Source organism: Aulonocara stuartgranti (genome assembly GCF_965226115.1).
Source record: "Aulonocara stuartgranti genome assembly, chromosome: 2".
Taxonomy (NCBI): Eukaryota; Metazoa; Chordata; class Actinopteri; order Cichliformes; family Cichlidae; genus Aulonocara; species Aulonocara stuartgranti.
In genome coordinates this window covers 22,056,930-22,071,475 of record NC_138940.1, presented here as the reverse complement: position 1 = coordinate 22,071,475, position 14,546 = coordinate 22,056,930, and the positions used below count along the sequence as shown (strand labels likewise).

At 39.4% G+C, this 14,546-nt stretch overlaps 1 protein-coding gene across 1 annotated transcript in view; it reads right to left on the bottom strand.

Moving 5' to 3' along the window:
• pigg (phosphatidylinositol glycan anchor biosynthesis class G (EMM blood group)) overlaps window positions 1-14,546 on the bottom strand; it is a 93,826-nt gene that overhangs the window by 57,811 nt on the left and 21,469 nt on the right. The window contains exons 6-8 of the mRNA XM_082547723.1: window positions 12,838-13,050; window positions 4,874-5,091; window positions 3,265-3,549 (exon numbers count right to left, since the gene is read on the bottom strand). Of these exons, the coding sequence (XP_082403849.1) occupies window positions 3,265-3,549; window positions 4,874-5,091; window positions 12,838-13,050 (716 nt within the window). The remainder of the gene's footprint in view (window positions 1-3,264; window positions 3,550-4,873; window positions 5,092-12,837; window positions 13,051-14,546) is intronic.

Sequence of the window (14,546 nt, the reverse complement as noted above, 5' to 3'; positions counted from 1 at the left end):
GACGTTTCATGAATCCTGCAGAATTTCAGTTCAGTGGCTGAAAACAGCTCTTTGACATTTTTGTTTCTACATGAGTTGAGCTTCAACAGTTTGTCTGTTTGATTTTTCTGACCAAAGTCTGGTAATTTCACAAAAATCTGCTGCTGGTACAAAAGCACATTTGTCATCACAGGTCATCATCATTACCTGCCAACTGAACTATGAGCACAGTTTTTTTCTTCACTATGACATTTGTAAGACTCAAAAGAAAACAGTCTTTTCACGGTCACTGGAGCCAGAGAAGAAACACCTCCAGTACTGTACGAAATCCTCCACATCTTCCAGTGTGTCGAGTCGGAGAGTTCATTTCCTCTCCCAGCCTAATGACCCAAGTGGATTCTTCTGACTTTTTTTTGCTACATCAGCACTTTCTCAAGAGTTCCCAGAAGGCAAATGAGATGTAACCTTTACAGATAAATTAATAATGAGCAAAGAGTTGCAGCAGCAAAGGGAAGCTACTGTTAAAGCCCTTTAAACAAGCACTTATGACTCAAAGCTTCCATTTTTCACTGAAGAACCACTTCAACCTTTCTATGATTGATAACTTACTTCAACATATTGCTGGGAATTACTTCAGTTTGTTGAAGGACAATTTAACATTGCAGTGATGGAAAGAGAAAATTACTGAAACAAATTTAAACTACCCAAAACCTTTGATAGCACCGCCAAGAGTGCGTTATCGTTAAGGCTTAACAAATACACCACTTATCTTCTAACTGCACCAGCAGTTAGAGTCCAAATGATGGACCATCTTTAGTTTTCTTCATTTTCAATTCAGATTCACAACAAGTAAAAATCCTGACTGTCTTTAAACTACCTGAGTGATGTTTTTACGTCATTCTCCTAAAGGATCCTGGCAGTGCATATCTTCTAATTTACTATTTTAATTGTTAGTCAGACTCGACACCCCATCTGTCCACTGTGTTAGTGTCTGTTTTATTTACAGAGTTCGCAGTTTTATGGGCACAGTCAGCAACTCTTCTTCCAATAAACCGGACAGTATGTTGAGAAACGGCATCTACTCGCCTAATAGAACCACAGTCTACTGATGCATCCACTCATATAATATTTTATAAGACATTTATATACTAGTGTAACTTTTTTTAACGTAACTTTATTATGCAGAAACAGCTCCACTTTCCCACCCTCGGAGCCAAGTTTTTGGCAATAAAGAGGCATACATTAAAAAGTGATAATATGCAGCAATTGTACATTACATGGATTGACTTCTCCAGTCAGGTCTTATATGTGTACATGAATCAAATAAGTGTTTTTAATTTGTTTTGTCATCTTTTAAATAATTAATGGGGGGCAGTTGGAATATATAACGCACTTCAGAGTTTAGTATGTTTATGATGTCATGTATGGCTGTGCTTTTTAGCCTTGTTAGCAAGCTAACTGCTGTTTTTGGAGACATGTTTCTAATGTTGCCTCTATACATGAGCACAGTGGATTTAAAATCAAAAAATTAAGTTGTGTTTGAAGATCAGATTTTGAGTTTTCATTTACAAGCTTTAACAGAAGTGCAGAATTTACTGTTGAGGAATAACATACGTTTTTATACACAGCACCCCGTTTTCAAAGGCTCATGAGTACTTCGACAATTGATTTTATATCAAGGGGAGGCCTGTTCCCTCGTTATTCCATAAAAAAAACATTCAAAGAAAACTGGAATTGATTCCAAGTGTTGTACAAGTGAACCTGTATTTGGTAGTTGTGTTCAAAAGAGAGGCTGATGCAAGGGAAGGAGGCAAGTAGTCTGAAAAACCATTTAAAAACAAACAAAGACATAAAGCCATTTGAAAAATGAAAAAATTGGAAAAATGGTAAATGGTAAATGGCCTGTATTTATATAGCGCTTTACTAGTCCCTAAGGACCCCAAAGCGCTTTACATATCCAGTCATCCACCCATTCACACACACATTCACACACTGGTGATGGCAATCTACATTGTAGCCACAGCCACCCTGGGGCGCACTGACAGGCCAAATCAACAATCTGGTATATTCCTGAAAAGGCCAGCTCAGCAGCTCAGGAGCACCAAACACCTTCAAAGACCACAGAAGATGAAAATAATTCAAGAACGCTCAAAGAGGTAGCTGCATCATTGTCAAGGTCCACAAGAGACACTTTCGTGAATGGAGACAACAGAGTGCAAACTTCTGGTTGCACTTAAGAACTATCAGAAAATACACTTTTATTAAACTTCCTGAATTAAAGTTGAAGAGCTGCACTTGCACCTTGATTGGTTAACTTAAATCCCACTGCGGTCATGCCACAAAAAATGTGTCACTGCACAAGAACTAATGGACCTACCTATAAACCCCACCACCTGACAATGCAGACAATACTGCTACAACAATGCTTCAATTTGAATAATTATTTCTGTGTAGCATGGAAATGTTTCACACACAGGGTAAGAAAACACAGGGTAAACACACCAACACCACAAACTTCTGGCATGTCAGAAGTCATGATTATGTGATCACTGCTGTGTCCAAAAATATTGTTTGTGTTGCCTTTCTGCTACTCTCACCGTCACTCCGAGTGCCTGACTCACAACAACAACACAATATCATTTGCTTAAACGCACTACTATTTCTCACTTGTTTTCTTGTGTGATACTGCAGAGTAATCAAAGAGTAATTATTGCAGCTCTTCACAATCTCTGAAGCATACAATTGTTGTCTGCAGTTTTAAATTGACTAAAAGGCACTTACTCAGACACTTCTTTTAAGCCACTTTTTGGCAGAATCTTTTTTTACTTGCCAAAGTGAAAATACACTAAAACTTTTTTCTGAGACTGTTGAGAAGCACTCAAATGATTTAAATCTACATCCTTAAAGACTCTGCAAACTAAATCACTAAGTGAATGCACAACAGACAAGAGCATGCCGCTCCAGTAGATTTAGCAGGTTTTCTCTCAAATAAATTCCAAAAGTCACTTAGGTAACGTTTCTCTACCTACAGGAAGTGAAAAATTCAAATACAACAACACAAATCTGTTTAACAAGCAGCGAGGTTTCTAGAGAGATAGATGGATTCACTAACACTCAGTCTTTTATCCTCAGTGTCCCTTTAAAGCAATCAGAGAGCAGCAGAATGGGTTAGCGCGTTAGCTTGTGCATTCATGCTTTACATGCGGATCCACTGTATGTAAGTATGGCTCTCTGAGGGCTAACATCTGTTACAATATCTACCCGTGTTTCACTGCACTTACTCACCTTCCCATGAATCTTTGCACCCAGGGGGAGTCTTCGTGTTGCTATAGAGACCAGAATACAAAACATTGCTGAGGAGAAGGCAACGGCAGCAAACACGAGACCCCAGGAGAGGCTGCAGAAGTAACAGGAGCTCCCAGCAGATGTGCACACCAAGACGTGCACTGAGGCAAGAAGTAGGCACAAAAGGTAAAAAGGCAGGGAGAGCAGGGCCGAGAGGATGGGGAGGTCCACTGCTGCGGCACTGCTGAGGGCTTCAGGCATAGCCAGCAGTAAGACCAACAGGAGCTTAAAGGCCAGGAGAGACAGAGAGGAGAGAAAAAGTCTTTTACAAATCTGATGCAATCATTGTAATCTCCAGTTTTATAACCTCCCCAATTTATGTGAACAGTGAAGAGCAATTTAATAACAAACATAATGCATGCATGTACACGTTTAACTGATTTTCTAATTGAAAGAGACTTATGATGCTTTTCTCTTATTTATTTATTTTTTATGCAGTCGTGCTAAAAAGGTTTTACAGATCAGGACAGATTAAAAATCATCTGGTCCTCAGTAGGTCTGAAAATTAGGTAAATACAACCTTGGATGAAAAACAGCAAATGATAAATTACACTGTTTCATTACATCCATCCATCTGCTTATCTAATTCAGGGTCGCAGGGGGGTAGCCTATCCCAGCTGTCATGGGGTGAGAGGCTCGGTACACCCTGGACAGGGGTGATTATATATTTAAGCAAAAGTGAGCCCAAATTTACAAGCAGTATGTGAAAAACTAAGTGCATCCTTACTGCTTCCTTAAAAGAGTAAATAGCAGCCGTGTACTGATAATCAAAAAATTTTTCAGTAAAGGGAGCACCTCTATAAAGTTTGATGGTCTGGAGCTTTTAGATGTGTGTTAACACAATGCCAAACAGCAAAGCCACAGCAGTGGTCTCAGAGACCCAACTGTTGCTCTCCATCCATCTGCAAAGGGTTATAAGGCCATTTCCAAACATCATTCTACAGTGAGAAAGATTATTCCCACGTGGAGATCAGACTGTGCAATGTTCAGAGAAACTGCAAAAAGCCCAAGAGCTCAAACTGTTAAATGTTGAAGTTCATAATAGTACAATAAGAAAAAGATTGAATGAGTAGGTCTTGTTTAGAAAGGTTGCCAGGAGAAAGTCTCTTCTCTCTAAAATAAAGAATTCAGTGTGTGTGAGCTAAAAGCTCAGCTATAAACGCTCATTTCAGACAGTTTCATGGCTATCACTGACATCAGTAGAAGGGGATATCCCTAATATCCCTAAGAAGAAAGCCGGCTTAAAGGGTCAGTGGCCTTAATGGAAGAGGACCTAAAAGAACCAAAACAGACAGTGGATGAACTAATGGGTTGTAGCAAGGCCCAGTACAAGATAAACACAATAGACCCCCCTCTAAAGTAAATCTATCTTAGGACGGCTTCATTGTCACAAATATTTCCACTATCAAAAAGAAAGCATGACACCTGGTGAGGGTTTAGTTTTTACTTTTTGTTGCCGTGCACCTCACTCCCACACTCTAAAGCTGATAAGCAGCACACCAAACTATTACGAGTGCAGATAAAAAAAATATGATGATTCGGTCCTTACCTGAAAGACAAACACCATGCCTGCAATCATGGAGTACATGTCATACTTGCCCAGCTGTTTGCTCAGAGCAGCGCTCATGGCAGCTAGGGCCTCCAGATACTGCCTCAGGACCTTTTTGCCCACGTTGGTCAGCACCTCGGAGGTGTTTCCTTCCAGGTAAAGCTTCATCCAGTTTCCGTGAGCCTTTTCTGCCACACGAAACTGCTCAAATCCCACCTCTGGAGTGGAGAGAAGTGGAAGGGAGCATGTTTTAAAGCACTATTATTTGCAATGCTCCAGCTACTGCATTCTGAATTTCAGGAGGGAGGGAGTGAGTGAGGAGGACATTTATAGCACCTGATTTTTTAACAGTTTATGAGGAATTTCATTAGGTTTACAGTTTGATTCTCACATAATTTCTTGGTTTGCTGCCATGTGATTAATCAGGACAAACCTTCTAAAATACAAAAACTAAGTTTTAGCTTTTATTTAGAGGAGAAAAACTTTGCTGCCTGGATCTCGGTGACCTAAATGAAATATTCCTAATGTTATAGGATAAACCATTCGCTAACTGTGGGTATTATTTCCTCATAATAATGACCAATTTTTCCCCATATGCTGACATATTAATTAATTACAATGTTAAGCCACAGGTGGCTGATACTGGTACAGCTTGCGGAGTATTTTTACTACGAGCTCATTAAAACCCCAAACTGATCCATGACAAATGTGAAGAAAAGGTTTCATATTGCTGCCTACCCTGTTGTAATTTAGCCAAAAGAAAATGCAGACATATTCCAACTGCTTGTTTTCTTAGCAATGAAACTATTTATGAGTTCATCAATCATTGATGTTGAATTCTGTTTTTCAGAAATAGGAACCTATTAAATTTCATCATTTTCTTTTTCCCGCGTTCTTGTGTCAATAACGTTCGCTAAATTGAAAACAATACGCCTGTGGTAAAACCATTTAGTTTGGAGCAAAGCAATGTACAATTTATCAAGATGCTAACTATGACAAGCTGTGACTCATTCACATGTTTACAGATGAAATTATGCTCCCTTTCATTTTACTTCAGCCTGTTCAAGGACGAAGCAACGTGTAGGCTTGTGTAGAGTTGTGGTATACTTCAGTGAAACACACACACACTACTAAAAACAATCACCTATCTCAGCAGCATAGGCAGAGATGATAAATAGTCACTGTGGCTTTGCCAGACAGAAGGGTTGGTTGAAATATCAGAACTTTAAGCCACAGGCATGAATCATGCAATATCAATGGCCCTGGTCATGTTTCATCTGTCTAAAAGTACAGGGATTGGTTAATGGCTCTGCAAGACGCCTGAGGTTACACGCACGCACGCACACACACACGCACGCACGCACACACACACACACACGCACACACACACACAAACAAACGAAAACACAATATGAAGATTGAAGCAAAGCAGACAGAGAGAGAGTGAGGCAGAGAGAGTTTCTAAAGTTTTTATCGCCACAGCTGAACTTTATAAAGTTGCAGGTTAAGTCTACTGTAACTCTAATAAATGTGACTGCAAAAACAGAGAACACCCCCCCCCCAAAAAAAAAAATATCATAAAATATTTAACTTAGTGCACCAGACTGAAGCTGAGAGTGGCCGAGCATTATAAATCCTTGCTAAGTTTTTTCTCCAATGAGCTACTTTTTTGTCTTCCTGATGAAACCTCATTGAATACTGAAATCAGAAACGGACAGAAGGCGGATTTCTCCTAAGCAACTCCTCACACGCCCAGTAAAGATTCGACCCTAACAAATGTCCAACAGGCATGCTACTTAAAATAACATCCCCGGCGAATTTCCCAGCAGTGACAACTATTACATCCTTTTGCATAACAGCTTCATGATTACCCAAGTGGACGAATACAAAAAAAGGCAACATATCCAAATGTAGGTCTGCTGAGATAATTTCCATTTCATCCCATCTCTATGGAAACCAGGGACCAAAATAAAGTGGAAAAACTGCTGCCAGTGCCGAGTGTTTTTTTATGTTACAGGAAATAGTAGTCGTTTTGAAAATGCTGCATTTACTTCATGTAGAAGTTTGCTTCGGTTCACCACATCTGTTTTTTTACATGGGCACATTTGTATACAAAGTGCACAAGGGCTATCATAACATAAATAGGTTTAAATCTTTACACAGGCCTAGAGATTGGTTGGCAACCCCAGGAAACCTCTGATAATTAGTAGAACCCCCCGCAAGTAGGGAGATCCTGTCTGTAGCATATTGCTGTCATCACCCATAGTTTACATGGAGGATGGCAACTTGTCAGCATTTAGTCTCCGGCTTGTAGCTGCGCATTTTAAAGTTTGCTGAATGAAACGGTAAGGCACAACTTTTACGCTGAAGCCAAAAGGTCTCTGTTTCCAGTTTGCATCACACATTTTCACAGTTTCACTATCACTTAGTAAGTAGTTGGCGAGTGTTTGCAGACCCACAGTGAGACTAAAGCAACCTGCTGGCAACAAAAAGCAATTGCAAGAAAGGGGGCCGGGTCGTGGGGGCAGCAGCAGAGAAGCCCAGACATCCCTTTCCCCAACCACCTCCTTCAGCTTGTCCGGGGGAACACCAAGGCGTTCCCAGGCCAGCCGAGAGATATAATCTCTCCAGCGTGTCCTGGGTCTGCCCTGGGGCCTCCTCCCGGTGGGACACGCCCGGAACACCTCACCCCGGAGGCGTCCAGGAGGCATCCTTGTCAGATACCCAAAGAAGTTCAGTCATCCGGGAGGGGCTCAGAGTGGAGCCGCTGCTCCTCTACATCGAAAGGATTCAGTTGAGGTGGTTCTCTAAGGGAGAGGCCAGCCACCCTTCGGAGGAAGCTTATATACTTATTTCTACACTGTAGCAACTGCCAGCAACCACTCACCAACTAGTTGTGGAATAACATAGTCTTCTCTTGCGACCAGTGTTTACCAGGGAGTTACTGACATGTCTCTAGGCCTTAGTTCTTCTAGGCCTTAGCAATCAGTTCCACAGTGTCTACCAGCAAACTCCAATGACTGGGGGTTAGCAGATGTCTGCCGACCAGTCTCTAGGCTTGTGTGATTGGGGCCTTAAAGGCCTGGAGCTGAGTCACACTCAGTCCACTGAGATGAGGACACAGCCTCCAGTACATGGGTTGACCAGTAGGGCAACCCAAATATTTTGTGCAAAGCTGTGATCTGATAACGGTCCTTAAATTTAAGAGATCACAAATCTAATAACCTGTTTTTCAGATTTGACATTTCAGAGTTATTTCAATGATGTGATAGAAGAAAAGAAAGATGATAATTAAAACCACTGCAGAACCTCTCTGGTGACACTGGGTGGAAAAAAACTATTGCAAGGCCATAAGTGGCCATGAGTTAGTAATGCATAGAAATTGCATAATTAATTCTTAGTCTGTTCACAGAATATAGAATACAAGGGTAAGCACAACAGGGGTTTTTAATCACTGAAAGACAGCAACAATTTAATTTAACTGTATTTTATTTTAATTTTTGAAATTTGTAAGAGTATGCTGGAGAACTTAAGACTTCATCTTATCACAGCCTATAGTGATAACTATAGCCAGTAATTACAGGTTCCAGAGGGTGGTCTTCAAGCAGTTTAGTGGAGAGAAAAGTCATCTAATGCAAAGAAATGCAAAGGATCCAAAGTGCATTAGTAATCGCTGTTAAAACAAAAGAAATGTCTTTGGAAAACAAAGCATCAATCATTTAAATTTAGAAATGAAAGCACTTACTATAATCAATTCACATCATCAGGAGTTGCTGCACAGGAGTACCCTATCGACTAGAGCTGTGCAATATGACCAAAATCTCATATCCCAATATAAGACATCTATCGTCCGATAACGATATATAAAATCACAAAAATGTAACATTTTCTGTAAATTCTGTGAATCTCGGGCAGCTCGACTTGCGTGAAGTGTTTCCTGCTGGGTGTCGTGTACCTGGAGTCGAGTGTTTTAACCGATGCATGACATAAGTTATAACGGCTGAAGTTTTCTTTGTGAGTATTTATTATACGGCGTGCTGCAGGGAAAAGCCTGTTTTAATGTTTGAGACTAAGGTTTATTTTTTAGCACATGACGCCTAAAAACAGGCGCTTGTCCGTCCGTAGTGTGGTTATATTAAATATAAGAGAAAGAGAGAACTTTAAGAAATTAATATATCCACTACAGTGACCATCAAAACAATGAAAAAATATTACCGTAAACAGTTTATTTTGCGACACCACGAAACAAACAATAGTGTACAATGTTTTTATATCGTCATCCGATATATATCGTTATATCGAACAGCCCTACTATGGACAGCAACTTCCTATGGACATGCTTTTATTCTAAAGTGGAAGAGTAACCTATTTGGTGTTTTCTCGCAAGCTCTAGTGAGGTTCTGAACTGCTAGACACCAGAAGCCCGCACCACGAAGCAGGATTTGGGGTCATGCAGGTAACTTCTGGGATAATGCTGCTTTATACACAAAAGCAGGTTATTCTTTACTAGTGTACATCGCTCAGTAAATTATGCTGGAAACCTACTTGTTTTCCTACTCAAGCAGATTACGCTACCTTTGTGTGCAGAGTGCAAGAGTCTAAAGTTTTTTTAATAGCATCTGAAGTCTTAGGTCTGTCTCTAATGATGATCAGTAGGATATATGGATTCTTATGTGGATTTACAATCCTGTCCTAATTTTTTTTAGCAAAACATTGATTTACAATTTTAAGAATCTATTTGTACATGGTCTAAATTTACACTTACACAGCTGCAGAGCCTGTGTTGTTCTCAGTCTATATTATGTGCTTTAATATGATAGTTTCTTACTTTATAAAATCAGTTGCTCTGCTATAGATCCTGCTAACTGAAGCCCTTGCATGGGAACGTGCTTTTAGCTAGATTGATAAACCTTGGGTTAACTTTTGGACTACATCATGACCATGAGTTATTAATTTTGTGGCATTAATATTCTTTTACACCTACTGTGTGGGGTGTAAAGTAATCTTCATCTAGGATTCAGTTGAGTTGCTATGCAAAATTATATCACAACACATCAATCAGTTGTGCATATATGTTATTGAAAGTGATGGAGTTATTAAATAGTAGTGTTGTCCTTAAACAGTCAGGTCCATACAGTAAGTACTGTATCTGTCGGACCATAAGGCGCATTAAGCGGAACAAAACAGTCAGATAAATCAAACTTTACTCAACTCATTCTTCTTACTTCCTCCACTTCTGTACCTTTGATTCATTAATGTGGAATTCTCTCGCAGCTGCTCTATTCCCATGCTGTTGCAGTATATTAATGACTAACCTTGGAATTGTGGATGGATTTTTGTCCCTAACCATCAGGAACCCTCATGGTAACTTTTATCGAGTGGAAAAAAGTTAGCGTTCATCCTCCAGCTTCACTGTGTTTATATTATGCTAGCATAGCTGTGTCGCTAGCGATCACGTAGCACATTATTATATCCCAGCTAGTGCAACTTCAGTAACCCTACAAACATCACTGCTGTTTAGTTTTTTGTCTTCATTTATGTTGGAAGTGATAGCAGAGCTGTACGTTTTCATTTGTTTCAGAAATCTCTCAGTCAGAACATGCTATATCATATTTAGGTGGAAGCTAGCGAGCTAACTTCCTGCTAACTTCTAACTCCATTAAATTTAATAAATTCTGTTTTCATGGATGCCTGGATGTTAAACTTAATTGTTACACCTGGTAAAGCAGCAATGCTGATCATTTTATTAAAGATGAAAGAATTTAGACAGTTTTTAACTCTCAGTGATGCTGCAGTGTTCGTTTGACTTTGGGACATGAAGCAGTTTTGGACCCAGATTCCTCTGCAAGGCTCCTGACTACGGTAGCTGTAATGCTTAGCTTTATTAGCTTAGCTTTGTAGCTTAGCAAAGTCGTACTAAAACATTTTTTGACAGAGTTTTGAGCGCCGTGTACCACATAAAATCGGTTTGAGGTCAGTAAGCACAACCAGAATTCATACATAAGATGCACTGTCGATTTTTGAGAAAATTAAAGGATTTTAAGTGCGCCTTATAGTGCGGAAAATACGGTAAGTGAACATTCACACATCACAGTGCATTTTAAAATAAGTTAATCCAGTACTTTTGTGAACCATTTTGAATAAAGCAGAAGCATTGTGCTATTGCCCAAATTTTATAAACCTGCTATATTTGTACCATTAGTTACTCAGCTTCATGGAAGTTAATAGTATGATGGACTATTAACTTCCATCCAGTCAACTCCCAAAATGAAAAAAGTAAAGACATCATCTGAAACTCAAATGTGTTATGCTTTTCTCGACTCCCCCCCCCCCTTTGCTCACAACATTTTCTCTAGGATAGCATGCTTAGAATACAACTTAGTCAGCAAAAACATTTAGGGAAAACAACTTCTAAATAAGAAAATGCTATGTGTCAAATTATTTATGTAGTTCTATCTCTGCCTCTTTGGGATACTTTAAAAAGATAAGATAAATTACTTCTGACTGACGGTAATTGCTGCTGTTGGTGTATCGAATGCTTCTGAAAGTGAAAGACGGCAAGAGAAAGAGTGGGAGACAGACAAGAAGGGTGGGGAACAGACTCAAAGATGGATAACTCAGACAAACTGCGTGACCCCGAGATGCAAGTAGGGAGCAAAGCCATGTGTGAATATGTGCATGCATTTGCAGAGATGCAAATGCATGCACAATGCATGTTGAAGATCAGAGCATAGACTAAGTTGTGGGAGTTGGAAACGCTCCCACGACAACAAACTGACTAGTATCTAATGTTTGGCAAAGGTTAGTGCTTTTTTTGTCTCAAACTCTTATATCATTGTAAAGCTTTTAGTGCCATATGGTATGTCTGCAAAGTCACACTGGGTTTATCTTTGACAACCAGGAACTTAAAACTCACTGTAATCACAGACATTTAGAGGATTTTCTAACTGTAAGAAGAATATTTTTTTAACATCTGCTAAACACCATTAAGGCCCATTAGTGCCTAGTAAAACCGCCTGTTTGAATTGGTTCAGTTTCATCTGACACATGTTGAAATATATAAATTATCAAGTCTGCATTTTTGCTCAGGATTATAGCCTTAATTAAGTAGAATCTTTTGAGCTTGTTAGATGATGCGATGCTGCCTTCACTTTAATCAAACTGCTTCAGGTTAAACCATCTAAGAAAACGCTTTGATGCCAAAACACAGAGACAGACTCAAAGTAAATCACTTTTGAGCCATCTTAAGTCTGTACCATCTGTCACAACTGTTATACGCACAAAACTGAGCGGACTGCAAATTAAACTGTAATTTAAATGCAATAATGACAGTGTTAGCATCAGTTCACATATGTTAGCTCAACAGCTTATTTTACTACTTGCAATAGAATTAGCAGACTCATGTTGGTGTTTACTCTTCTTTTAGCTCAGTTCTTAATCTGTGATTATGTATAAAGACAGTATAGGTCTCCATTAGTCCGTCACTAGAAACATCCCTTTTCACATTATCCTTACTCACTGTTAACATGGGAATATTTAAACGTGCAGCTTTAAGCAATGAATAGGTTCGATGCAAGTAGCAGGCGACATTATAAATGACTTTCACTTTGTGGAATTACGACATTAGCTGGACTTTTTTTTTTAAATTTAAAGTATGCCTCCCTTAACTTTAATAGTTTAGGAGAAGGCTGAGGAATAGGGAATGATGGGAATTCATGGATGTTCCAGCTTCAACAGAGTTCTAACTGACATGAGGTGAAGAAAAAGTTCCATATCTTATTTTGGAATAACTATGCCTTAAATTATTTGGCATACTTACGCTGCTGTGTGCAATGAAAAAAAAAGTAGCTACTGACACCATCACCAGCCAGGAAACAATACAGCATAATGATGAGAGTACCTGTCAAACAAGGTCTTGGCTTTTAACGAGTCCAGAGGAGGAACACAGTGAATCTGCAACCAACCTTTCTCATAGTCGGATATGCTGTCTTTGAGCAAGCAGCTGAGCTGGTGGCCATTGAGATGCAGGAAGCGCAGCTGGTCTCGCAGTGAGGTTTCCTCCAAGACACTCTGGATCACGCGGCCAACGCTGTTCTGAGATATGGGCAGGCAAAGGCCTAAGGCCAGGGTTGGGGTTAGGTCAACCTGCTCCACCACTCCTGGTTTCTCCATTCCCGCTGAGAAGACAGGGCAAAAGGGCAAAGAGTAAAAAAGACACAGCTGGTGCAATGGCTGATGGTGAAATAATAACTGGCATGTTTTTGGCCCAAACAATTTTGATTTTGTTTTGAAAATATTTGTTACCCACAGTGATTTTTTTGCTCTATCTATCAACCTGAATCTACAATCTATCTGGCTATGCTACAGCTGTCCAAGGGAAACATTAGTTGTGCGATCTCGCGTCCAAATGATTTGAAGATGGGGACCAGTCTGCAACCACTTGCAGTCAGCTGCTTTTTTTAAAGGGACTTAGGGCGTAAAGAATGCAATAAAATTGTGGTATAACTGTCTGCTATTAATTTCTGATTGAAAGAGGTCAAGCTGGCAATTACATGCACCAAAATTGTACCAACCAAAACAATAACTTTGGTTACTAGCCGGTGGTAACAGCTATCTGAGGTTTTAGATTTGTGTCTGCAAATACTTGCCAACTAGGAGATAAGTGGATAACACAAACGGAAGAAGGTTTGTCTTCAAAGTAAAAGCCCAAATGTGTCAAAACGGACAACTTTTACTTTGACTGTTTGTGGATCACTATAAACAGAAGCCTAAATCAGAAACCAGAAAATGAACAAATTGAAAGAAAAAATATCATTATTATACGATTTGTGGTTGTCATTTCTTGAAGCTTGTCAGACACTTAAGTTGATACTTGGCTTCCTATCCTGAGCTTTCAAGTATACAAACAGAGAGTGGGAGTATTTTCCCAGATTGTCATTGAAGTGAAGTTTTCAGGTTACAATGATGAACTAAACTGGTGTGTGATATATTCAAAAATGAACAAAGCAAATCACATGTGTGGGGAAATGGGAGAGCCACATACTGAAGCATGAGACAAACCCCACAGCTATGATCTAATTTTGTAATTGGACACAATGAAATAAGCCTGGGAATTATCCATTTCATATTAAAAGGAGATGGATTTGCAACAAGACACGGGTTTTGCTGTATTAAGCTCATAGCTATTTGGGATAATGCCACAAAGCTATCAAGGACATCGGCCTTGTTTAAATCTGCTAGTTAGCGATAAATGTCCAAAAAAAATGTCCAAAAAAATAATAGTCTTCTTCTCAAAGGCGAGTACTTTTCAAACCCGCTGGAAAAAATTAATTCATCTTATCAAATGTTAATCCCACATTAACTGTGTCTTAAAACCACACATTAGAATTTTACAATGTTGTTTTTTGTTCTCTGACAAGCAGTAAGTAAAAGCCTATACAGTTACGTCCAATGAAACTTCTTTAGAACAGTACCTGCTTGGTTTGCACTGTAATTTCTGACTTACACAGAACGTTCCCACAGAATAGATGTGTCATAACACAGTTAAAGGTTACAGCGGCTGAACGCTGATTCATAATTGAGAAAACTGCAGCTAGTGGAAATTCAATGTGCAATCCAATATCTGCCTTGCTAATGTAAAATACAGCCATAACCAGTCATACATTTTTGAAAT